At 43.0% G+C, this 27,661-nt stretch overlaps 1 protein-coding gene across 5 annotated transcripts in view; it reads left to right on the forward strand.

The window, feature by feature from the left end:
* Nucleotides 1-27,661, forward strand: part of ASTN2 (astrotactin 2) — an 813,615-nt gene that overhangs the window by 314,269 nt on the left and 471,685 nt on the right. For all 5 annotated transcript variants that reach the window (XM_053921242.2, XM_053921245.2, XM_053921243.2 and 2 more), the window contains one exon: nucleotides 6,281-6,427. In XM_053921242.2, coding sequence (XP_053777217.1) covers nucleotides 6,281-6,427 — 147 coding nt within the window. The remainder of the gene's footprint in view (nucleotides 1-6,280; nucleotides 6,428-27,661) is intronic.

The raw sequence follows: 27,661 nt of genomic DNA on the forward strand, positions 1-27,661 counted from the left end.
CAAGGATGGAAAGGCTGAACGAACACTTGCGCAGATTTTATCAAGGAAAATCCTGTGGAAGATGGGGAATTGCGCAAATTACAAATGATTTAAAGGATACTATGGATTTGAGAGTGCCAAGTCAGAGAGACCCAGAGAAATAAGAAACTAGCTCATGGCAGAGATTGAGAGGTTATGACCAAGGGAGACCTGGCCCCAGGTGGGCAGGACGGGGGAAAGGAGGTGTTATTGGGCACATCGCACTGAAGTGGTGTGTGCAGAATCCAGACATGAGTCGGACTGAGGAGAGGGAGAACTTTTCCTAGAGTTCTGAGAAAGCCCTGATTTTGAATATTCTTTCCTGCTGCCTCCAGTGTGACACTTGCAGTTGTCAGGTGACATGTCCCAATTTTAGTTTCCAGAAATAAGCAGAGAAGCATAGAGGTACTGGAGCTCATGTGTGACAGAAATCCCATGAGGCATCAGCAAGGTTAACAGGGCACACCAGCGATCTGCCGTGGTCACCCTGGTATACAGGATGATTGACGCCTTCTTAAGGGCTTCTTGTATGATTTCTGGGCTGAGGAAAGTGAACGAGTACCTTTGACTAGAAAAGAACCAAGAGCCATGTTCCAGTATTGGCTCCTCTTGGTAGAATGGGAGACAACATTTAAACATTCATTCATTCATTCACTCATTTAATAGATGTTTATTGAGCACGTAATATATTTAGGCATACTGGTAGTCACCAGAAATAACAGGAAGGCACAAGATAGGAGGTCTGGCACATAGGAAATATACATAAATTTACTAGTTATTGAATGAGTCAAGTCCCAGATAAAGACATTGAAGCTTAGAGGAGTAAGGTGACCAACTTCTCCATGGGGGTTCGCAGCTACGTGTAAAAGCCGGAGTTCCAGCTTAAGCCATGGTACCATATATCCTGCTGATGTCCATGTAGATACCCAGTGTTGGACAGTGAGATTTTGAGGAACTGAGATGAAAAGAAAGCTAGCAAGAGAGCATAGATCCCTAAGTGTGTGTGCTTGGCATTGGAATTATTTTCTCCCATTTGATCCACACAGCTTCTTTGTCAGCTACAGATTAGTGTTGCCTTTTTATAGATTAGAGCCCTGAGGCTCTGAGAGTGGGGGTAACTTGCCAAAACTTAAACAGCTGTTAAATGGGAGAGTTTGGATATAAATTCCTATGTCTAGAACCAAGTCCCCACCTATTCCTCCTGGGATCCTCCACCCTAATGTCCTAGGGTCCTGGAATCCCTGTCCCCTGCTTTCCCCTCCGGCCTCACCCCTATATGCCATCGAAAGAAAGAAACCATTTCTTGGCATAGGGAAAGAAATTACCTCTTGTGCCCCAGAAATATCAGGAGGAAGGAATCAGTGGGTGTGCGGCAGCTTTAAGTTTTCCACACACAGTGCTCTGATGGGGTTAGATCTATTTTCTTCATCGTAAAATGTGATGGATTTAATTCCAAATTTAACTTAAATTTGATTTTCTGCTCTCCACCTGGCATTTCCAAACAGAGAATCAATCAAACCCCAAATTATAGGCAGCACATGGATCAACAATGCTAAGTTATTTCCTGTTGAATTTCTCCAGCAATGCATTTTGCGCCACCCTCTTCTGCTGTGCGAGGAGTTGAGGGGTAAGAGGGAGGGAGAATGAAAGGAAAATTAGGTTATTAACTTTCCCCGGTTCCAGCAATCAATATGTTCTCATGACATTTTGTTCCTATAGCGCCGCTCGCTCCCCTGAAGGTGATGGGAAGGGAACTGCAAACTGATGAAGAAAATGCAAAATGCAAAACGGTGGCCCCGCCCACCTGGGGTTGCTCAAGTCGTGATCTCAAACTCTGATTTATCAAGCTCTCTTTTTTTTAAATTACATGCATTATCCAATTTTGTCCTCACATCAGCTCTGAAGTAAGACCGTTGTTCCCATTTTTCAGATGGAGACATTTTGTCTTATTAGGGTTGGATCAATCGGTACCTGTCCCGTGGAAATGTTATGGTTCAGCCAGGACTTGAACATAGGCATGTCTGGCTCCAGAAGCCATGCTCCTTCTGCAACTACATGAAATAGGAGGCAGTAGGATACGGGGCACGGAATGGAACGAACTGGTTCTAATTCTGTCCCTGCCACGTATATACTGCGTGATTAGAGACAAATCATTTCACAGCCCTGCTCCCCTGTTTGTAAAACAGGGTAGTAGTAACAGTTCGCTGTAAAGATTAAATGAGGTGATTCTTCTCCACTGAAATGTAAGCCTCAAGGACATTGACTGTTTTGTTCAATAGCACTGCCCTTGTATCCAGAACAGTGCAGGGAGGTAGTTGATGTTGACTGCATGGTATATGGACAAATGGATAGGTGGGTGGATGGATGGATGGATGGATGGATGGGCGGATGGATGGATGGATGGATAGATAGATGGATGGATGGATGGATGGATGGAAATGCTAGCCATAGTGTTTGGATCATAGTAAGCACTTGAAAAATGGAGGTTCTCTTCTCTGCCCCTGCTTCCTACAGTGCAGCACAGAACCTAGATGAGGAGGGGGTGGATGTTATGAAAAAGATAGTTTCTACCTGGCCACTGTCTACAGCATATACTCAGAGCTAAGAGCTGTTGCTCAGTTCCCTGGGCCAGGAACTCCTAAAAAGTCACCTCTGTTTGAGTCCCACTGTGAAGTTTCTGCCAGGTCCAGTTGCCATGGAAACTCCCCAAGTCCCCGTGGCTACTCCACTGTCATCTGACCTGAGTGGAGACTTCACCTGCATGCTTTCTTCTCCCTGGACTTCAGAGACAACTGCGGCGATTCAGGCCCTTGCTGAGTAAATGACTGCCCCAGGACACAGTTTATTCTCATTCTACCCTTCCCTCCCTCCCTCTGCTTACAACTCTCCCTTCAGTCTCCACTCATTTTGTCTTCAGTTTCTGTAAAGAATAATTCAGTTCCCAATATGTTTTGATAATATGTTGGACAAAGAGGAAAGTAAGTCCGGATTTCTGCCATCAGTGATGAGATGAATACCGCTGTCTGGCTTAAAAATGATCATTTTCCAAGGGCCTACCATGTGCCAGCAACCATGTGAGGCATTGGATGTTTACCGTCTCGTTTAGTTCTTGCAACACTCTTAAAGGATACATCATTTTATTCCTGATTTTTTGATGAGAAAACTGAGGGTCATAAAGTTCGGGTGACTACTCCCTACTTCGTTGTCTCTCTTTTTTAACATATACTTTTTAATTTTTTTATTTATGAATTTTAAAGAGAGAAAGATTTGTTCTTCCACTTATTGATACATTTATTGGTTGTTTCTTATATGTACCCTGATTGGGAATTGAACCCAAAACCTTGGCAAAGTAAGGTGATTCTCTAACCAACTGAGCTGCCTAACCCAGGCCTCGATCTTAAAGACCCTGCATTACTGTGAAGGTTTAAATGACGGAAAGGATGCAATTCACCCAGCATGAGTCCAGGGAGAGAGTATGAGCAAACTCCATTCATGCCCCTGAACCCTCTTTCCCCACTTCAGAAGCCAGCCCTATGGAGCCTCAGAGGTATGTCTGGTAGTCGGTTAATTAATGAAGGGAGTGTCTTGATTACATCCATTTCCGTTGCTCTATTGGCCAAGTCTGAGAGAAGCCTTCCTTGGACATGCTGTTGTCCATCCAGCGCATCCACCTCACCAATGCCAGGAGCTTCTAACTACATCACACTCTCTTTTTGGACCTGGTTTACCTCCCAAGAACTTGTTCATGCTGGACTCATCCCAGCATCTTCTTCCCCTCAGAATAGACTCCACAGAGTCTAGAGCAAAAACTCGGTGCTGCTGCTGCTGACTGGTATTTGGGACTTTTGTTAAATATCTAGACTCATGGTAATATGTTGCCACTTTAAGGAACGACTTGTGCAAGGCACTGACCCCTAGTCTACCTATACTCTTTCTAATAGAAAACATTGCTGTTAGCTTGCTCTGCTATCTAGCTACTAAAATGTTTATATTACCAAAGTTTGAAATAGCTTCTTGTGGCTCCCAGATGAAAGATAAAATGTGTTCTCTTTTTTTGTGCTCATTTTAGGTTTAGGGATTCTTCATCTCCTGACATCAGAGCCATTGCTTTAATTTTATCTACTCTTTCAATTAACAAATACAATGACCACAACTATAAGAAGAGTCTCTACCATAAGTTATATATTTTACTAAGACTGGCAGTACCGTTAAGGATCCTATTCTTAAATTGAGAAACTTCTAGGTTCCAGGCTGTGAGCTTGCAAGGAGAGACATTAAGAAGTTGATGGCAAGGTCCTTCCTCTCAAGTAGCTCACTGTCTATTAAGAGACGTAGATATCCATACAAAAACTCCAAAAAATGGGCTTCCACATGGGCTCTTGATCCTTTAGGACCCATCAGTCTAGCAGTGTTGGTTGTCCGAGGTTGGCATGCTTTTTGATTGGTCAGCAACTGTGTCTGGTTGCTAATACTATTACTTTTATCTCTGGAAATTATGGTGCATTTACTGACTGATACTGTGCTGGGCATGGGGATGCAGTGGTGAGCAAAAGACACAGTGCCTGCCTTCAGGGAGTTTACTCTAGTCACCAGACTCTAATGTTGGAATAAGGTATTTTGGGAAACACATCAGATGTAGGCAGTTTGTCTGCCTGAAGGGAGAGGAATTGATATTTATTATTAATCTAAATGAGTGATGGGGCAAGGAAACAAGTGGAAAAGAAATAACGTCTGTGCTAATATTAGCAGGATGGCGAGTGTTGATGGTGGCGGCACTGCAGCAGTGCAGCCCTGCCCGCATGTGGGCCGGGTGCTAGACAACCACAGGAGGTCCAAGCGTAAGGATCTGTCATGAAAGGTCTCAGGTCCAGGCTGATGAACACAGGTCACATCCTGTAGCCAGATGCCGTAGAACAGCTCAAGGGGTTCAGCAGGAAATGGGATGGGAAGGAATGTCTACACCCACCTCATCCCACAGGCAAAAAAAAACAGAAGAGGCGAGGGGAAGATGCTAAGGACATAGAATAAATAAGTCGGCATGGCTGTTGAGATGCTGTAAAGAGGAAGACAGGAGACTGAAAGATGACATGTAGGTTTCTGACCAGTTTACATGGTTGTACTTTCAATAAGTTGGACAGCCCAGGAGAAGGAGGAGGAGGCTTTCAGAAGATAATGGGACCAGCTTTGAATGTGTTCTTTTTGTCATGCCCATGGGACATCCATAGAGAGATGTCCAGGAGATTTGGGCATAAATGTTTGCCCCAAAGAAGAGCCCAGTGGGTAATAGAAATTTGGGAGACTTTGCTCTAAAAATGATAATCCAAACCTGGAAAATAGGCATGAATAGTAAAACCTAAACAGTGAGACACAGTGGGGGCTCAGGACCAAACCCATGGATTCTCTCTCTGCTGGCCCAGTGGTCTCCTTGCCATGAAGATCCAATCTACTCATTCCACTGAATCCGTGAAATTGTCCTTAATTTTCCCAGGCAAAACTCTCCTCCCCATCCTACACCCTCTCTACTAACTCTTAACACAACTTGCCTTGAATTCCGATTAGCTGTGGAGAAGCCCACCTGTGCCCCAGCCTATAATCTCCTGAAGAGCAGGAACTATTCTTGTTCTGCTATGTGTTTTTCTCCCATAGTGGGTGATCAGTAAAGGCTTTTGAACTGATCAGCTTCTAACAGTTTCTAAAATGGAAATCCTTTTAGGTAATGGCCATTATATTCAATATAGACAGGATGCCATTTAATCACTGCAACAACTTTGCGAGCTGTATAATATTATCCTCACCCTGCAAATAAGAAAACTGAAGAGACAGGTCCCACAGCCAGTGAGGGCTAAAATCCAAATTCGAACCCATAATTGTCAGCCTCTAAAGCCTATGCTCATTCCACCCTATGAATTCGGCAACACAGTGTCTTCTCACCAGTTCCCAAAGACAGTAGACAGTTTAACATATCTAGTCATTAGCAAGAATGGCCACCTTGATTGGGAGTGGAGGAGTGAAAATTGCCATGACTTTCAGGAAGCTTTATTTCTGTCGTGTTTACCGAAGAAATAATAAACCCATTTTTCAGAGAGTTAAAACAACACCAAACAAGGGGCCACTGAGATGTCATTGCAAGCATAGACTTCGGAGAATATGCTTCCTTCTTCCATCTTCCCATTTGGAAGACAACAAGATTTCCAGGTTCAATGCTATCCCCATTTTCTCCCCTCATAGACTTAGATGCCTTTGTGTGTCTTTGTGTTATTAGGTTTGCTGAAAAGCCCAGTGAACAAGACAGCCCTGACGCTGATTGCTGTGAGCTCCTGCATCCTGGCCATGGTGTGTGGCAGCCAGATGTCCTGTCCACTCACCGTGAAGGTGACCCTGCATGTGCCTGAGCACTTCATTGCAGACGGTAAGACCTGAGCATTGGAGATGCCCACACTTACTGGGCACCTTGCATCCTTGGCTGGTCAAATATCCTCCATGTATAACCCAACCTTAGGATTACATTACAGGGGCAAAGGAGCATTCAAAGGCCTTTATCATTTAGAGTCCTGGGTTATTTCAATGCAACTAAAGACTGCTTTTATTCCATGGGCAAAGATATGGTCTGTTAAATAAAGAAAGAATTCCAATGTGAATGTAGAAAGATTGAGCTATATCATAGAACTTACGGTTTTTTAACATGCTTGCAGACCCTATTCCAAACTAAAAATGCCCTTCTGCAAAATTGTATTTAGTAATTAAGAAATATGACAGAGGATTATGTGAGCGTTGTTGGAATTTCCTGAATGTCCCGAAGAATACTCATATCTCATTCCCCGTAAATGTACTTTGTAAGTATCTTATTCCTGCCATTTACTCTTCACTCAATTAATTTGAATTAATGAGACACTGTAGTCAGGATAATCATTTACAAAGCATGGTCCAAGAAACTGATTAAGGTGCTTGATATCTACTGCTAAAGTGCCCTCCATGAAGTTCTTCTACTTAACATACTCCAAACCCTCGTTCTCACTGGCATTACTGTTTTCAAGTAGGTTGAAGTTTGTCAGAAATGCAATAAATAAGGCGTATCTTAAGTATGCAGCTTAATGAACTTTTACACAGGAGTCCACCCAAATCAAACCATGAAACATTTCCAGCACCTCAGCTTTCTTATGCCCCTTCACAGTTAAGGCCCTCCCAGTGGTAACCACCATTCTAGTACCTTTTGTTTCTTAAAAAAAAATTTTCTCGTTGGGTACATTTTGAATGTTTTTGAGGTTCTAACCCTATATTTGTCAGCTTCATCTTACTGTAACTCAATTTTATCTCCAATTTTTAAGTTTCAGTGTTCAGAACTTAGCACCACTTCCTTCAGTATTTTCTCTTCATAGTGGAAGTTCCACCTCCTTTCTCTGAAACACTTAGACTTCTATTAATACAACCTGTGATTGCATGGTTTATGCCTATCATATCATAGGTGAACAAAAAAATTAAGGATGGACATACAAAAACCATATGTAAACATAAGACAGGCAAACATGTGAGTGGGAAATGGCAGAGGGAGAAAGGAGGAATAATATTTACGGAAGCAGCCACTCGAGAAGATCTCATGGGTGTTGGGGTTGGAAGAATCACCAGAACCTGGGTGTGTCTGGAATATGGGGATGCAAGTATAAGAGTGATGGACAATGGGATTGGAAAAATCAACAGGTCAGATTCTCACCACTATTGAAGGCATTTGACCATATGTTTTATTCTCATTAATTACTAGTCATTAACTGTAGAACATGTTGGCGACATCCAGATTTTCAATATTTATTTTCATGAAGGTCTTAAGAAGCTAAGTAACTTGCTCAAGGTCATGGTAAATAGTTTAATGACTAAGAGTAGAGCCTATAGAATAACACAAACATGGATTCAAATACTCATTCTGTTGTCTACCACTTCTATAGCTAAGCAAATGACTTACTTCTCTGAGATGGACCACGGCCAAGGCAGCTTTGGCCGTTCTCACCTTCCCCTATGAAACTGAAGCTAGATGCAAAGCTGCCAGCCCTTTCTTAGTGGAGAGTGCTCCTGGCCTGCCTTGTAAGTTGAGCTGTCCGTGGTGCTGAAGTACTGGATGAGGCTGAGTAATGGTTCTGGTCTTCAGGAAGAAAATGAATTCTGCCATTCTGCCCTTGTGTTACAACATAGTTATACTCGATACTTAATGTCCATTATAGGGAAAGGTCAGCACAATATAGCACTTGTTCAGAGCCCAGCTGGCAAGAACAATAAATACTTACACAGCCCCTATCCAAACCCTTGGCACGTATTATCCCTTGCTTTCCTGAGCCTTCTCAAGGCCACTAGTGGCTTTTTGCCCTGCTAAGCACATAGTGAAGAGATGGGCTGGGTTTGCTTCCAAACTTACTGAATGTAGTAGCACTGTGTTTTCAGCTGTGGTCTACAAATCATCTGCATTTCGTTCATTCTGGGATGACGATCCCCAGGATAGTGAATCATATTCTCTAGGAGTGGAGCCCAAGTATTAATGTTTTCAATAAGAACTTCAGATGATCCCTTAACAGAAGTTTGAGAGCTGTATCAGTCTCTCTGTGTTACTTTCCTTCTGTCTCACAGATGTAATAACTCCTTGGGACCTTTTAAGGCCCTGCTAAGGGGCTTTGGTTTCTCCCATCTTAGATTTTTATCAATGTCACACTAATGGAGCTGCCTCGTGGCACAACTGCAGTGGTTGCCCATAGCACTGAACACAATGTGAATGACCCAGTATTAGTTTTATAACAAAGCAGCCCAGATCACACGGCTTTGGGTGTCATCCAAATTGCCATGCAGGTAGCATTATTAATGAATGGTAATTGCTTAATTTTAAAAACTCATGTTAGTTCATGCATCCCTTGAGGCACTCAGTGTAGGTCAGGGTGTAGTCACCTGATATTTTGGCCAGTAGGAGAGAGCTTTTAAAGGAGTAAGTTATCCTTATCAAGTGGGTAAAATGGTCCCATTCTAGTGCAGGCAGATGACATTACAAGTAGAGTTCGCTATTCTGTTCTTTTCTGTCCTGTCCTGTTCTGTTCTGGGAATTGTGCTTTGAGAAGGTGAATGATATATTTGAAGTTATCCAAAGGAGAGGATTTGTATTCAAGATACTGGAGAAACATGGTAGATACCTAGTGACCTCTTACGGAAAGGATAGAGGAGAATCATTGTATAAGAGTTTAAAGAACCTAGAAAAAAAGTGCACTTAGTATTATTGAGAATGTCTATCATAAATATTGCAGTGCTCAGAGTACTTTACATGAAGTTAGTTATTCAGTTCTCACAGCAGAAACGTGAGGCAGGATTTAGCGTTCTCCTTTTGCGTACATGGAAGGCAGTCCCCAGAGATGTTGCGTGATTGTACCAGACTAACACGCAGAAGTGAAGCCTTGTATGAAAGCCCAGGTGTACCTGAACCCCTGATCCAAGATCCTTCCATGCCCCACACTTACTCAAAAATGGCCATGAAAATTGGTATTTACCTTGAAAAGGGTTCCAGTTTGTTCCAGAAGCCCCCAGGAAGCAAAATTAGAAGTATATGGCTGATGAGGATGGTCAGAGATGGGAGAAGATTGAGCCTTAGTCTAAAAGTATTTTTACTTTCTAAGCTTCAGCCTTATTATCGGTAAGGAAGGGATAATAACAGTACTTATCTTACAGAGTTATTGTGATGGATAAATGAAATAATGCCCATGAAGCTTTTAGCTTAGTACCTGAGACCTAGTAATGGCTCCATAAATTGTATAAATGTTAGTAGTTGTTATAATATATTTTTAATATTGGAAGGGGGTCATTGCAATGTAATGAGTTCCCCATCATAGGGAAGTTTTTGAGAATAGATGACCACATTTCTCAGAAGCTGTAGAAGAAAAGTGTAGGGATGCATTGGGCTTGGGTACATGGTATTTGGATTCAGAGCCATTTTACCTGAATATAAACTTTAAACTTTAAAACACTTTAAAAACATGTAATTTTTTTAGAGCCTGCAAACCTTTTATGCTTTGCCACCTCTCCCGTGAGTGTCACCCATTCTTTGCCGAAGATTAGAAATAGAGTGAAACTCGGGAATGGGTGAAGACCCGGGATGCCTCTTGAATACTTCACTTGGCTAAACCACACTCACACACACACACAATCATTTTTTTTAAAATGTCAGTATACCCATCGCATCAAAATCTCCGTGCCAAAATGTCTACTTTTTAAGGTCGAGTTAAATTGTGAGCACCATGTGTTGGGTTTTACTAAGGTGATATTCAGTTCTCCTCTGTTTCCTATGACTGAGGAGCTGGGATCTAAAGGTTCCTTGCCAGCCCAAGAAATCATTGAGTCAAAATGTGCATCCTTAGATGGCCTCATTTATTAGTACATCACACATGGAGCTGCTTTTGAACACAAAATTGTATATAATGAACTTGGTCTACATTTATTTGCTTCCACCCCTTATTCATGTCTTTTAGCCAGGAGAGTGAGCTAATCTGTGGATTTGTGCCTTTCATGAGGATGAGGTTCATAATTGACTTCAGAGCTGGTTTGTATTTGGATACATGGAAGGGGAAAATGACACCACACTGCAGGTGGCTGCTGAGTCACAAAGTGCCAAGCAACTTGTCTAAAAACAAAAGTTTCATGGACACCTTGCTCTCTGGAATCATCCGGGGCTTTGTTTTATTTTTTTATTTTATTTTTAAATCACAGTTGACATTTAATATTATTTTATATTGGTTTCAAGTGTACAGCATAGTGGCTGGACAATAATATAATTTACCAAGTGATCCGCCTTATAACTTGAGTATGCACCTGGCACCATACGTAGTTATTACAGTATTTTGTACTCTATTCCTCATGCTGCACCCCACATTCCCAGTGTTGACTGCAGACCCATGAGTACCATGAACCATGTTTAGATGTGAATGTTCTCTACAGTCTGACCTCTGCCTTTTTGCCCTTAACCTCTTTGCACACACTTAATGCTGTTTAGGTATCTGCCTCTGTATATATATTTGCCTAAGCATTGCTCTCCACCAAGAGTACCCCACCTGTTTCCATATATTGTAGCCCTACCCATCCCTAAGGCCTTACTTTAATGTTCTCCTTCCTCTAGAAAATGTTCTTTAACAAAACCCCAAAACTTCTCCAAAAAAAACTCCAGTCAGAAATAATCTCTTCTTCCTTGAAAATTCCACAGAACTGTATTTCTTTCTAAGGACCCCATGGTCTTCTTTCCATCATTGTGATTGTTATGTATTGTATGTCATTGGGCAACTCTCGTAGTCCTAAGAACCGGCCTCCTGTGTTAAATCTCGCCTCCCTCCAATATTCTCTCAACATGCAAACAGAGCGATCTTTTAAAATAAAAAATATCTCAACATGTTGCATCTTCCCATAAAGCTGCTCAAGTACTTGTTATTGTACTTGTAAGACTGAACTGCTTAACACGACCTTTAAGTTCCTGCAAGATCAGGCCACTGCCTGCTCTCTAGCCTCACCAATACCACTCTCCTTGTGTTGGCTCCTTCAGTATCCCTGGCCACTCCCTGCCTCAGCACCTCTGCCAAGATTCTTCTCACTGCCTGAAACATTTCTCCCCACCTCTCCTATCCAGTTTCTCCTGGACAAATTTCATCCTACCCTACAGTGATTGACCTCTTTTGTTCATATCTTAACCTCTATTAGGTCCCGCACTAATCATTCTCCTCGAGCCCTGCTCTTTCCTTGATTGCACTTATTTCCATTTGTAATTATATACTTCTTTAGTTAATGTTGGAGTCTTTCACCCTCTTGTAAACTCCACAAGGATCGAAATTATATTTGTTTGTTTTGCACATTGCATTCAGCACCTAGGACAGTGTGTATGTAGAGTTAGTACCCAAAAGAAATTATTTGCACAGCTTCCCTTAAATGTCCTCGAGGGCAAGGGCCAAAGCTTATTCCTGTCCTAACCTATTGTGATACCTGACAGAGCTTCTGACTCAGTAGACATATAATAATTTTGTCTGTGAAATAAATGAAGGGAGGGAGGGCAGCTGGGTAGACCAGATGCTCTAAGACCTTGTACCCAAGGTCTTTGTGACCTTGGGTGCAATGTCATTCACCTAAGGAGTGACATTGCAAGAAATCTGATGCTGCCTTGTCTTCTGTGATTCACTCTGCTCCCTCAGGTTTTGGCTCCCATCCTCCAAGATAAGAAACTGCAATCAAATTCACATTTCTCCCCCAACAGCAAAATGAAACAAGCTTTATCCCAGAGCCCAGGAAGAGGGGGAAATATAAATTGAGCTGGGATTCAGAACACCCAGGTGGGAGGTGGTGATGAAATACCAATAAACCATATTAATGTGCTGGAATCAAGAAGAATAGGTTGAACTCCAACTCAGATTTAATAACTATTCACGAGAGAGCGCTGGGAGAAGGCAAGGCTAGGTTTCAGTCAGAATTAAAACAAGATCTGTAATGGAACTGGTAACATAATTATAAACTGTGAAAACTTTTTTTTCTCTCCTTCTTGTACTTAATGAACAACTTGCTCAGTGATGGCCTGGAGCTAGCGCAGGAAGCTATGGATACCCCCTTCAGCGGAATTGTTAGGGTTTTTGTTTTTGTTTTTTGTTTTGTGTTTGTCTTGTTTTTTTTTTTTTCCTCAAACCTCTTCATTAGCAAATTTAGTGTAAACCCACAAAATCATGGAAGGGAAAACTGCTTCAAGCCATGTCTTCCTTAAATACTAACTGACCCCCAGGTTAAAGTGACGAGGGCACTGAGGGAGAACAAACCCTGGAAACCCATCCAAAGCAGCTGAACATGTTCAAGCTTTTAAAGATATCACAGCAGCCAGCTTGGTTGGGATTTTTAATGACACTCTCTGCTAAGATGTTAGCTTGGCGTCCAACCAGGATGAATTGTTACTCATTTCCCTTCTTAACAATAGGAATAACTGAGTTTGACGTCCAGAATTAGAGACTAATTTCTGTGTTTTGATAGCAAATCAAGTCCAAAAATATGTTTCTAGAACTGAGGGCAGAAGATGGTTGAAAGGGGTAGGGAAATGTGTTTTTTCTCATTAGTAATTCCATTCTGCTCTTGTGAGAGGAAGGCTACTTTGATTTTAGGACTTGGAGGAGAGAATGGTGAGTGGGAACTTTGATGAGATGGAGCACCCTGACTCCCGTTTGGGCTCTGTGGGTGAATTCATGCATTAAGACTTTCCACTGACTCATACAGAGTTAGATGTTCCATTATTATTGGCTTGGTGTTTTCATGGTAACGTAGGGTTGAGTCAGTGGTGTGGTGCTGGGAGAGAGAGAAGGTAGCATGGTACAGAGGTTAAGTGCATTGATCTGTGACCTAGGAGATGTGAGTTCTACTCCCAGGTCTTCTTCTTTTCAGTTTTGTGACCTTGGGTACATTAATTCACCCCCCTGAGCTAGTTTCTTCATCCAAAAGCAATCTTAATACTTGTTGCCTCAAATGAGTGTTACTAGGCTGATGAGTGTGACCTTGGCCAACGGTGAGAGTACGATTATGGCAACGTTGTTCTGTTCATAGCTTTATTATCTGTGAAGACAGTAAAAGGGTTATAAGGAGGTCTTTGTGGGTCTAGCCAAGTAAGTAAACGGTACAACTTCAGGGAGGCTTAGCTTGTCAGCAGGAAAATTCAGTAGTTAAAAATTCCTCAGTAATAATACTAATCCCTTGTCATATATAGTGCCTGTTGTTTCCCCTTCTGCCTTCCCTGCCTTCTTGTGGTCATCAAATACAGTCATGCTCAGCATAACAGTCAACAACGGGGAACATGTACTACGGTGGTGTACCCGATGACCTAGGTGTGCAGTGGGCTATACCCTCTAGATTTGTGTAAGCGCACTCTGTGATGTGTGCACAGTGACGAGTCACCTAACGATGCATTTCTCAGAATGTACTCCTGCTGTTAAGTGGCACGTGACGATGTCACACATCGCCTTATCTGCGGCATGCTCAGATGTGAGGGAGGCGGGGGTGGATAAAGCACAATTTCTGACCTCCCCCTTCACCCAGCAGATGAAATATGAAATGCAGTGTGGTCACAGTGGAGGTTGCACTGGGCACTGTGGGACCGTAGAGGAGGGGCAGCCACTCCCCTGCCCCAGGCTGGAGATAGGAAGTGATATAAGAAGAGGTTGTCTTGAGGAAGTGCTGCAGGAGCTGGGTCTTAGAGTCACTGAGACTTACCTGGAGGTGGGTGATGGGTGACAGCAGGCTTCTCAGAAGGGACATGGACACTTTCACTGCACTCACACAGACCCTGGTATTCAAGCCTCCCTGAGACTGTGATAATAACAGCACTAATCATTGGTAACATTTACAGAACATGGCTCAGCGACAGGCCCTGTGCTAAGTGCCTTGCAAAGTATTATCTCATTTAATTCTATTACCTGGTGAAGGAGATCCAGGCATTATCCCCATTTTAAATTTAAAGGAAACTAAATCCCAAGAAATGTATGTGGCTTCCTGAACATCGCATGGGCAGGAAAGGGTTGAGAAGAATTATTTTGAGTTAGCAGCTACAGGAAATGTGGTAGACAGAGAATTCGATGACTAAGATTGTTGTCTAGCTCTGCCGTGAATTCACCATGACTTTTGGCCACGTCTCTACTTCTCCAGCCCTTGGGGGGTTTTTTGCTGTAAAATGTAGGAAGGAAACAAGATGGTACTTAAAATTTCTCTCTGCCCTAACATTCTAAAAGTAGAATGAGAAACTTTGCGGTTTAGAGTTACCCTTTACTCATCTCATTATGTGTGTGACCTTCGAAGTGTTTATGCAACCATCTCTTTAGCATCCCCAGTCCTCTTTCTTCCGACTCTTGTTTGTGCCAGTCTGTAGCCAGGTGGCCCCCCGAGCAAGGATCTTGGGAGCAGAGGCAGCTAAGCAAACCTTTTACAGCCCACAAGTTGCCATTTGAAGAAAGCTTAGAAGGATCACAGAAGGATCACAGCCAAGCTTGTGCAGGGACTGAAAGCTCCCAAGGCTGCAGGATGAAAAAGGAAGTGGTGGGTATCCAGACCGTAGTGGGATAGATGCCTCTCCATCTCTAGCTTCCAGCATCAGCTGCTGAGGGACCTTGAACATCTTGGATGCCAGCAACAGTATGGGAGGGGGAGTATGCATCATATTCAGAGGGGAAATGATGAAATGGGAGGAATAATTAAAACCTGTGTATCCCTCCTGCCTCTCCACCCTCTCCCTGCACATCCTTCCCACTTCTCTGCCCTCTCCCTCCCCATCCTGGCTCTGGTGCCCTTGCTGTTTGGCTTTCCTCCCCAGCCACTCCTCTGGATTACCTAAGCCAAATATATCTGCAGCTGCACAGCCTTGGGTCTTTTGGCAGCTCTTGGTGACTTTCTGAGCCTCTGCTAAAGACTTGGGTATCTTACCCTCAGCTGGAATCATTCTTGAAGCCCAGAACACTCCTGTGCCCCATATATCCCTCCCTCTGCTTTAACCTTGGTTCCCACTTGGTCTTTGTCAGTGAATCCAAACGTAAGACTTTCTGCTGACTCTTGCTGAGTGCTGGGAGTCATATTCTAGGACAAACTCAGACACTGTCAGCCCTACTGTAGTATGAAATTTAGAATCGGAAAGCCTTGGGTTCAAATCTGCATTCCTACTAACTAACTGTGAATCTTAGGCCAGTTACGTCCCTCCTTTGAACCATCAATTTCACCACCTGTAAAAGTACAGCTCTTAGCCCCTGTGTCACACGATGGTAATGAGGATGAAATTGAGGGTGACATGAAAATATACCATAACAGGTGCTCGGTAAGTGCTAATTATGCACTCAAAGGGCTCACACATTTTCTTTAAAAAAGACAAGGTAGCTATAAAGCCATAGACTGCAATAGAAGAGAAATCATAATCTGGACCAGGTGGAGCATATCTAGACAAGAGTCAGAAAGGTTGCCAGGGAAGCCTGGAGGGTTTCCCTCTGCACAGATCTGGGTAAAGCTTTAAGGCGCAGAGGATTTGTGTCATTGGAGGAAATTGGATGGTCAGGGATTGGGCATGAGAGTGCTTGCTCTGTTGGAGACGGTGGAAAAGAGTGAGGACAAGAAGGGAGATCTTCCAGGCAAAGGGCACAGCATGAGCAAGGGAGGGGCAGGAATGCAGGGCCCCATGTGGCATGCACAGGACAAAGGCGGGGGGTTGGGGACAGTAGGAAGAGCAGGAGTCTCAGTGTTCAGCTTTTACTGTGGACCTGGTTGTGCTTCGTGAAACCACTGAACGATTTTAAACACGGGGGTTTAGGGGTCACAGTTGTGTGTTCAAAAAGCAGTGCAAGATGTCAACTAAAAGAGCAGGCTGTAGAGTCAGGAACATCTGGGTTCCAATGCTGGCTCTATGAATTCATAGCAGTCCGATGTTACACAACCGTCCTGGCTTGTTGTTAATCCGTACAGCAGGCGCAATAACAGTAGCTCCGTCTATGGAAAATTGAATGAGATAATATTTGTCAAATATTTAGTGGAATGTTTGGCAAACTGGAAGCACTCGTGATATTAGTTTTTATTGGCATTTTCATCATTATCACCCTCGTAGTCTAAGATAGGTCTTCCTGTTAAATGGTCCCGAACTTTTCCTTTGGCACTCAGCTCATTTAAAATTGCCTTATTCGATGTCTAAGAGTCTCAGCTGCAGGATCACACTCTGTCTGGGTTCAGTGCCTCGCTCAGATATTTCCTAGCTGTGTAGCAATGAGCTAGTTATTTCATCTGTAAGCCTCGGTCTGCTCATCTGTGAGATGGGCATAATAACAGTAAGGGCAATCAGATGACTGCCTAGGATACGCTTGGTGCTTAGCACTGGTCAATACTCAGTAAGCAGCAGTGCCAGCTAATGCTACTTTAAGCCCTTAGGGGCAGAGAGTATATTGGTCTTGTTCCTATAGAATCTCCCGTGCACATTCTGTGTTCAATAGGATTTGTAGACTGACTGAACAGGGTGGAAGGTGAGTCTGAGGAGACAGGCTGAAGGCAAGGGGCCTATTAGGGGGCTGTTACATTTAGTCTGTGTGATAACATCTGAACAAGGGCATTTGAAGTGCCAAAGAGAGTGAGGGACTTCCTGCAGAGCTAGAACCGATGACATTCAGCAACAAATTGCAAGGAAAGGGCCAAGAGGGGGAAGGGTCAAAGACTTTGGCTTTAGTCTCCTCGGATCCCTGAGAGGTTGGTGACTCCAGAACTCAAAATAAAAACACTTGCCCTGGCTGGTGTAGCTCAGTGGATTGAGCTCAGGCCTGAGAATCAAAGGTTTGCCGGTTCAATTCCCAGTCAGGACACATGCCTGGGTTGTGGGCCAGGTCCCTGGTGAGGGGGCGTGTAAGTGGCAACCACACATTGATGTTTCTCTCCCTGTCTTTCTCCTTCCCTTCCCCTCTCTCTAAAAATAAATAAATAAAATCTTTTAAAAAATAAGAATAAAACACTCTTGCCCAGTAGTGAAGTGTGGAGAGTGTGAGCACTGACTCCAGAGTACCTGGGTGACTCTACCTTCCCTGTGATGCAGCTTCATCTTCTGCAGGGAGCCTGATGCCCTCTGAATCGGTCTGACTGTGAAGATTCAATTGTTGTTAAATGCAGGAGCCGGCCCACGGTAAATATACTCAAGGGCTTGCTCTTCTTACTCTTATTACTATACCACTCAAGTACCAGCTTTCTTATGCACGATCAAGAATCAGATGTTCACCTTTTAGCTGTGTTTGTCGAAAAAAAGAAAAAGAAAAATGCAAGCAACTTTGAGGAATACACAGGATTAGGACCTTTACAAAACCTGCCTGGATGAACATTATTAGTAAGACATGCCACTGTGTTCTGTGAGCAAAATTAATTCTCCAGGTCTCTGAAGGCAGCTCTCATGAAGGTTTGAATCATTTGACTATTATTTCAGGTGATGTCTCACTGCTGTGTCAGGGCCCGGACAGAGGAGAGAGAAAGTGATCTGTCCCTGCCCTCACACAGATGCTGATGTCACTCGTGAGGGTGAAAGCTCCAGGCATGGCCATTTCCTGCAAAAACTCAAAGGCAGCATTAAAGTGCTGGGCACAGGACCTGCCAGGGAAGCAGGGGCCTGAGCAGCAGCCCAGGAGCCTGGCGATCAGAGCTGGTGCCACCTTTGAAATCTAGCATCAATTGGAAATGGCAGCTCCTGCCACCTTAAGAGGAAAAATGTAGGTACAAGGGTGCGGGCACCATGTAGGCATGTTGCGTTGAATCCAGCTTGGCCAAATTTTCTAAATTGTCGAACGTGAGAGGCAGAATATATTTTTAGCCTTATCTTTTGCCATTTCCCATCCCCTTTGCACTCTGGCCAATGATGTGGCCATTTCCTGAAGGCCTGGGCTCTGTTTTTGGTCTTTTACAAACATTCCTTTTCTTTTGCTTAAATCCTCTTTTTCCCCCACTATCCCCTAACCACTGCCTCTTGGTGCTTCAGCATTCCGTTTAGATGTGGCTATACAGCAGAGGAGTTGGGGACCCCTCTCTGTGCTCCCAAAGCTCCCCATTTCACCTTCATCACAACCCAACACTGCGCCGGACACCTTAAAATACCCACCCCCAACCCCTGATCGAGGAGTTGGGGTTTTTCCAGCACAAGATGCTCATGCTTCATTTGTGAAATGCCATACAGGAAACACCACTTTCTTTCACTGAAAAAAACAACCAAACAAACAACCCACTTCCCGCTAGTTGGCACTCATGAGAAGTTTCAGCATCCCAGCTTTAACCTCTTCTCTCCAACCCCCCCGCCGCCCCGCCCCACCAACTCAGTCTTCTTTCCACCCCAACCCCTCATTGATTGCCCTCGGCTTATTTCCTGTATCTTCCTGGTTGTCCACATATCTCTGCTTCTTTCCCTCTGCCTGTCTTCATGCTGCTCTGAGAACCAGGGACAGACTGGCCTCTCTTAGACCTGCCTCTCTGCTCTGTCTCAGATACAGCCCCGCTGCTCACTCTGATTCCATCCGTGATGATACCACAGAAGCCAGCTCATTCAATCATCCTGGCACCCAGTCCCCAATTTCCACCCGATCCTTGTTGGCTCATCATTTGAGCTCCATAATTAGGGCAGGATTAGAATTTTACTTAGCAAATACCTGAGTATTTGAAATTTCAAAGGTAAGGTAGACTTTCAGGTAGTGAGTGACAATTATTTTTTAAAAGAAATTTGCTCCCATCTTCCACTCATTTGGTTTTCAAAATCAGTGTCCTTCTCTGTTGCCATAGAAAATGCTGCCTGGGGAATCTCAGGGCACTTTCCCATAACGAAAATGAGAAAGTCAAAAAAGCAACACACCAGCAAATAATGTTCCTTTCAGCCCTGGTATACTGTTGGTGATTATGTCTCAGAAGAGATCTTTAATTGTTTCATCTAAAGAGTACGCTACTTTGTTCCTCTGGACTGTCTCTTCGTGGAGGCTTGTGAATTGGATCCAGCTATTAGCAGCTCCTACTAATTTCCTCTGAGTCTTGCTGGCTGAAGCACCGGGCTTGGAACAACTTTTAATTTTGTTTTTAATTAAATTTCAGTTGTTTCAAATCACTCACTTTTAATGTCATTTCTCTGCAGCCATACGAAGCAACAGGAGGCTGTGTGTTCTTATTTACGTGTGAACACAGTCTGATGTGTCAGTAGCCACGACGTGGCTAAAGACTGACTCCTGGCTGAGGTCCAGAGCAAGAGCAGGCAATTAAGAGAACAAAAGAGTCACAGAATGAGCTTTTGTTTACACTGTGATATCCAAAGCTAATATGTTGTTTAAGCAGGAATCTTGGTTATTGTGTTTGTTTTTGCCAAATTGTGTTTGCACAAGACAACATCCCCTCGTATTACACAATAGGATCTCAAATATGTGTAGGTAGAAATAGTCTAAGAATAACTAACACTTATTAAACATTTATTATTTGCCAAGTACTGTTTTAAATTATATATACATACATATATATATATACATATACACACACACACATATACACACACATCTCCTCGTTTACATTGAAAGTGAGTAATCTAAAACAACAGAAATTCAATTTACATATATTGCTTCCCACATTCCTATGAGATTATTATCCACAGTATTATAGCTGAGAAACCACGAGCCATGTAACTGGACCATTATCATTGGTTAGTTTGTGTCAGGGCCAAAACATGAGGACCGGCTGCCTGACTCCATGTTTCTGCCCTTAAACTCTGTGTTAGACTCTCTCTAAAAAGACAAAAGGGCCTCGTCATCTAAATGAATTTAACAACAGCAAACATAGAAAATTGGCTGGTTATTCGAAAAAGTGAAATTATGTTAGTTTATGTTTGGGCTTTTATGTGGCCTCCGCTACTGCCCATTCCTGTTGTGTAAATTGTGAAAACAGCACCATGGAGTTTGGTTCGGATTCACAAAATCATTGTTTGAGTATTTAACTGTCCTCTTTTAGATACTTAGCACCCTAGAAAGGACAATTAAGTTTAAGAGCAAAAGCATAAATATACACTAAATGACCTATGTATCCCCCAGTTCAGTTAACGTTATGTTCTATACCGTTAGTTCCAACTGAAAACAGAACCCAACCTATTTCCTATCTCAGAAACATCACATATACCATTTTAGTTGCATGTTTGCAAATAAGATTCTTTCACTGATACTACCACCCTGCCTTCTCCATGCCCACATACACACACGCCCTATTTGGTACTTACAACAGCTCGATTCTTTCTCCACAGCGGTCCTTATTTGTAGTTATATAAGTGTTGGTGCATTTACTTGTTTAATGCTCATCTCCTACCTGACATGGCACACTCTCTACAGCCAAGTGCTATAGTTTTGTGTCTTTTTTGTCCCCTACAGAATATCCAGTTCTTATAACAGGTCTGGCATATATATGGTGCTCTATGAACATTTCCAGACTATACAGATAAATATACTCAGACTTAAACCCAGCCACCAACCTGCTGAAAAGTAAAGTGACAGCAGAAGAACTATAATAGATAGAGGCTGGACATCTGGACTCTAGTCCCAGTTTGTAATTAAATAACTGTGTGTGACTTGGGAAACGAACATCATTACTTCCCTCAACATCTTCATTTGTTAAGTGGGAATGATAATAATTCTATAGAACCTACATGCATATGCAGAGAGTATAGTGTAATTGAATGCTAACCACTCAGAATATCTTACATTAATTAGCTTATTTCTTGACAATAACCCTAGAGATAATAACTGTTATTTTTCTCATTTTTTTTAAAAATTGGAAACCTGAGTTCCAAAGAGGGTAATAAGTTTGCTTAAGCTCACACAACAACTGAACAAAATTTGCCTGACTCTAGGACCTCTAATAATCCTATGCCATGAAGATGATGTTACATAGTGTTTTAAGTGTTAGAAAGAAATTGCCTGCTACTCTGGCTCATTAGTGAGACTCAGCTGAAGCACTGTTGGAGAGTGTGGGAAGAAAACCATGTGGATTCCTTCTTTTGCTTCCATTTGATAACACTAAGGCAGTATTCTTCAAATAGGTGAAAACACCATTTGTTCATCCATCCATCTATCCACCCATCCATCCATCCACCCATCCATCCATCCATCCATCCATCCATCCATCCATCCATCCATCCATCCATCTATCCACCCATCCATCTACACATCCATCCAAAATGTTTACTCATTGCCAGCTAAGTACATGAAATTGTGCTAAGAAATGGCAGGCTGAAGATGAGTTAGTCATGGATTGACCTCAGAAAGCTCACTCTCTTCCAAAGTAGACAGATATCAGCACATCAGCATGTCCCAAACCTTGCCACATGGGGATACTCAGGAAGTGTGCACCAATCTCACATGCATTAGTAGTGACACTAATGTAAGCACAGAGGTGTACATACCAGGCCTTTGAGGGCAGAAGAAGGGCAGGCCACTTCCAGGTGAGAGGACAAGGGAAGGACAGGTTTGCCTTTTGTGGGCTGGGTCTGGAAGGATAGGTATGGTGAGAGGATGCTCCAGGAATATGGGAACAACCTGAGCAAAGGCTAAGAGGATGGGCTGGTGATGACATGCCTGGGAGGAAGGAGCAGCAGCATTTAGTCCAGTGATGCCTTCCTTCCACCAACACCTGTCGTGTTCCAAGGGAGAGAGAATGCATTCCTTGTCTCTAGGGACAAAACAAGAAATAACAAGCACATTTGGTCACCTACTATGTGTATGACTCAGTACTATGACCTCATATATGTGTGTGTGTGTATATATATATATGTATTTTTTCTATCCTTTATTCCTCCCCAGACCTTCTGAAGTTGTTGGAGTTATACTGCTAATACTACTAGTAGCAGCAGCAACAGTACACTTATTACAAAAGTAATACAGGAATGGATGCAGTAAATACTGAATATGCCCTCTTTCTTTTATATTCCTGGTCCTAGTCTGTTGGATGGATGACTCAGTGTAAATTGTTCCAGCATTTTTGACTATGCTATCCCTACACACGCACCCCAATTTGCTGTTTGTTTGTGTGTTTGAAACCTGAGATAAGAACCTATATGTTCTTGGGCAGTTTGCTTTCTTCATCAACCATCTCTATGTGCCTTTGTACACAGGAGTGAGGGGTGGGCATTATTATCCCCATTTTATTGGACAGGAGCCCCAAGGGTCACAAAGGCAGATAATGGGCATAAAGTCCATCGGCTGGTAAGTGGCAGGGTTGGGGCTTCAATCAGTCCTGCCTGGCTCTGAGGCCCAGTGCGTGCAAGCTCCATCCCACCTACCCAACCTGGGAGCAGAATGAAAAAGTTCACCCTTCATATCTCACAGAGCAGAAATGTGCATCTCAGCCGCCCTGTACCCTATTCCTGTTCATTTGGCCCTCAAATAAAAATTGTACCTTTATCTCTCTGACTTTCCCAGAACTCGTAGTGGGGTTTGGCTGGTGGAGGGCTGATTGCGATGAACGCTACACCGTGGCTAAGCTGCGAGTCTCCTTTATTATGTTGCTCCAAATAGCAAAATTATAGTTTTAGGCAGCTGTTCTACTCTGTGCCCAGCAGTGAAATCTATTCCATCAATATAACTTGAAACCTCTGATTTTTGGAAGCTTTGCCCCATGTAGCCCTTGGTAGCATCATAAAACAATTAGATTTAGGCTTAGCATTAATTTGAATTATTGTCCAGTTTCCAGAAAATATCTGTTGGAAATGTCATGAGGATGTATGACATGTCTTTGGAGACATTAAGTATTGAATTACAATATTATGTCACCTTCTCTCTGCCATTTCTCTCTCTCTCTATCACACACTCTCAACATGGTCTGATTTATGTTTCAGCCACTACAAGAAGCTGAGTACTTAGAGGAATAACCGGAGATGGATATTGATAGACGCCACACACACACACACACACACACACACACACACACGCACGCACGCACACCCCTTACTGGTGCAGATAGTGAAGTGAGAAGAACAGGAGGTAACCTAGGGTTACAGATAAGGTTCCAGACCGAGAGACAGGTGGACTGAGTTCTTTTTGGGAATCACCAACTTCCTAGCTGTGCAATTTAAAACATGCACCTTTAACCTTCTTGATCTTCCTTTTCTGTAAACTTGGGGCTAAAAGTAAAACCTGCCCTCCAGAGTTATTTCTAGGGTCAATTAGATTAATAACAGCACTAAAACCCCCCATTTGGTGAATATATCGAGTAAGTCAGGTACTCACACAGTCACATTTAATATTCAGTGTAAATGCTGCAAGGTAAGTATTATTCATCCACTTTTAGATGAGGAAGCTGAGAAAAGAAATATTAAGCATTTCTCAAGGTCATTCAAACAGTTAGTGGTAAGGGCACTTTTTGAATCCAGGTGTGCCGATTTCAAGGTCTGTGTTTTTCCCACTTAATTTATTCCTAGACAAAAGAGACGAGAATAGGAAGGAGACCAGAGAGAAAGGAACACATACACATACACACAGACTCACAGTAGGAACCAGAAAAGCAGGCAGGTGCCTGGGCCCAATTTGGTCATTGACATTGAACCCACAATGTATTCATGAAACAGATCTGGGAGGCATTGCTAACATGGTTATTATTAGGGCTCACAGTTGTGAGCTGTCTTTGCCAAACAGGGCCTGATGTTTGCGCAGATATTTTTGGAACAGTAAGAAGAAGTGTGTTTTGTAAAAGAGGGTGAACCCAAAGAAGTGGGAGCGGGGCAGGGAACATGGTTCAGTCGGTAGGTCTGGAAAGTCACACAGTGCGTTCATTCATTTGTTAACCCAGTCAGCCAGTCCTGCGTGAGCCACACACTGTGTATGTTCTCTATACATTTATGTGCCAGGCATCCTTCTAGGGTCTCTACAGTGTTACGCCATATCCAAAACACATCTTAAAGTAGCACCCCTCATGCCGGCCCTACCCAACTCACCCTGGGTATTAAGAAAATCACAGGAGATGCTGCTGGCCTAAGTTGTGAATCATCGCAGGGGAAAACGAGCATACTGGTTAGGCAGGAGAAAGGTGGTTGTTTTGTTGTTGTTGTTTTAAATGAAGCTGTTGTCTTACTCTGTCCCAGGCAGGACTGCTACATTGCACAACTCTGGGAAACATCATCCTCATAGGGTACAGTTATCCATAGAATTATATTAGCATGTGTATACATATATGTATGCATACATACCTAGACACACACACTTATCCAAATGCATATACATATATGAAATACACAATAATATATATGGTATATATGGATAGATGTACAATTACGTGTAGAATACTTTGTTGGCTATGAAAATTTTATCCCCTGGAATAGTGTCCCTGGAACACAGGTATGTCCTATATTTAGGCAACTCAAATGCATTTTATTTAATGGTTATAGAATCTCTGTGAAGTATTTCCGTTGTACAGACAAGGAAATGGAGGAGGCTCACCAAGGTCAAGTGATTGTCCCAGGGTCACACAGCAGCTCGGTGGCTGGGCTAGGGTCTAACCCATGCTTGTTTAACTCCAGAATCCGGCTCTTCACCTCCCATCTAAGCTCATGTCTTACCTGGCAGCTGACAGAGAGGGAAGTTTTTCAAAATTAGCAAGTCAGAGCTGTAGGACCTGTGAGGTTTGGGAGCAACTGTCCACCCTGGTCATTCAAGAATTACTGATCTTTAATCAAAAAGGAATCCAGCACTGAGATTGGGTTTGATGCATTCGTTCCCAGTGATATAATGAAGGAAGTTAAAATAAAAAGAACATAAGTTATTAAATTAAAAGCCCATAGGTTCCTTCCTTTAACCACATTTCTTCTTTAAAAATTTAAATAACTTAAAGTAGAAGGAGAAACATCAGGACTTTGTTCTTCCCGCTGCCTGCCTTGGTACCACGTTGTTATATCCCCCGGGGGAGAACAATAACTATGAAATGTTAACACTTCAAACCTTTTTTTCCCCAGACCTAAACACCCCTAACTGAACTTTGAAGCAAGACCAGGGATAGCGAAAGGCACGTGGAATTCCGTGGCAATCCCTTTTAGCCAGGCTCTGATCACAGTTTGCTGTGGGGACCACAGGAAGTGGCAGAAACATAACAATAGCCTGGGGTAAATGCGTGTCTGCCTCTTTAGGGAAGCCTCCTTTTGGGTAGAGGACATGTGGCTTTGATACAGTTTCATTTGGATATTGCTGTTTTTCTAACACAGAACATTTTAAAAATATGAGGGGCCTGTTCCTCACCATGCTCCTTTTTAGGGATGTTTAGTGACAAATTCCTCCACCTCTGAAGGGTATTATTATTTCACACCCCCAGTGAGGGAGCTCTAGCCCGGTGACAGACAGCTCACACTTCTCCGCCAGATTGATTCTTGATCTTCAGCCAGAAATCCTTGGACAAACCCCGAGCTAGAAGTCACAACACCTGGGTTCTGGTCCCGCGCCAGCACTTTCCAGCTCTGTTGCCTTGGGAAAGTCAGCTGACGTCTCTGACCCTCACCTCCCTGACAGCGTGAAGATGTTGGCAGTCATAACGTCTAGGTTCCAGTTTAGTTATTTTGCTAATCCCAGGGGGGATCTTGGGCCCATCCCTCACCTTCCCTGATCTCATGTGTACAATGATACTTCCTAAAATATGACAATTGATTCTTGGGGGGAACACAAAAATTATTCTCTTTTTACGTACAGCGAAAGTACAGCCATAAACAGATACGCAGTGTATCTGTGGTACTAAAATTACATGGGTGGCAAGTGATTAGGGGAAAAACATCTGAAAGTGCTCTTTAGGGGGTGATACTGAGAAAAGGAAAAAGTTGAGAAACTAAACTAGAGGAATGCAAAGTTTTCTAACACTCTTGAAAATTAAATATATAACTTAGCATCATGAAACTTTGATCTCTTCTTCAGAGCTTTAAAAAATAATGTTTCCATGTAATGAACCAAAAGAAAGAAGTTGACCCTCTAAAAGAACCACTGGACTGGCTCGGTGTTTTCTTCGTTTTTCCCTCTCTTTGTCATCTGCTTCACATTCACACACTTCACCATCCTACCTTACTGCCACGCCCTCTGTTCATCCTGGGTGTTGGACGCATTTGGAACCAGGTCAGACAGTAGACTGGGTTCTGTGGAATGGATAAAAATAGCTTAGTTCAGACTAGGGTTTTTATCCTGAGCTCCACAACCCCCTGAGGGCTCCATGGATAGAACTGCATTTCAGTTATTGGTTCAGTTACTAGGTATTATGTTTTATTCATTTGGAAACTTTCTCCTGAGAAATGATCCATAGGGATCCATGACACAAAATAAAGGTTAATAAATGGAGAAAATAGCAGGCTTAAGAGATAGCTGTCAAATAAGACAGGCGGTGTATTAGTGTGCTAGGGCTGCCATATCAGAGTACCACACACAGTGTGGTTCCTGAGGCTTAAGCAACAGAAATTTATTTTTTTTAATAGTTCTGGAAGCTAGAAGCTCAATATCAAGGCATTGGCAGGGTTGGTTTCTTCTGAGGACATCGTAGATGTCCTTGATTCGTAGAGGGCATCTTCTCCTCGTGTCTTCCCTCTGTGTTTCTGCGTCCTGATTTCCTTTTCATATAAGGACATCTGTTATATTGGAGTATGGCCACCCTAATGACTTCATTTAACCTCATTTACCTCAGTAAACATCCCATCTCCAAATGCAGTCATGTTCTGAGGTCCGGAAGGTTAGGACTTTAATATACAAATTTTCGGGGTGGACACTGCCAGCCCATAAGAGGTAGAGACAGTACAGAAGAGTAGGTTGAAGGTGACCCAAGGAAATGGGAAAGAAAATAGCAAAAAGGAAGAGCTACGAGGAGATCAGGTGGTGAAGGCATAGAGGTAGGTGTCTGAGAGCTCAGAGACTGTTTAAGAGAACCCAGTCCACCCCAGGACCCTAGAGGCTTGCTGCTCTCAGAGACTGAGTGTTCCCAGCTGTCCAGGTTTTGTCTGCCCATTCTCACAACCCCTCCAACTGTTGCTTTTAACTTCATGTTTGCAGAGTTTCAGTCCTCACTCTTTAAATAGCTCTCAGTCGATAGCGATGGAATGAATTCAAGCCTGACTTAATTCTCCATGGGTGGTGTATGGGGTGGAAGGTAGATGGGTTCCTCA

Source organism: Desmodus rotundus, chromosome 1, assembly GCF_022682495.2.
Source record: "Desmodus rotundus isolate HL8 chromosome 1, HLdesRot8A.1, whole genome shotgun sequence".
Taxonomy (NCBI): Eukaryota; Metazoa; Chordata; class Mammalia; order Chiroptera; family Phyllostomidae; genus Desmodus; species Desmodus rotundus.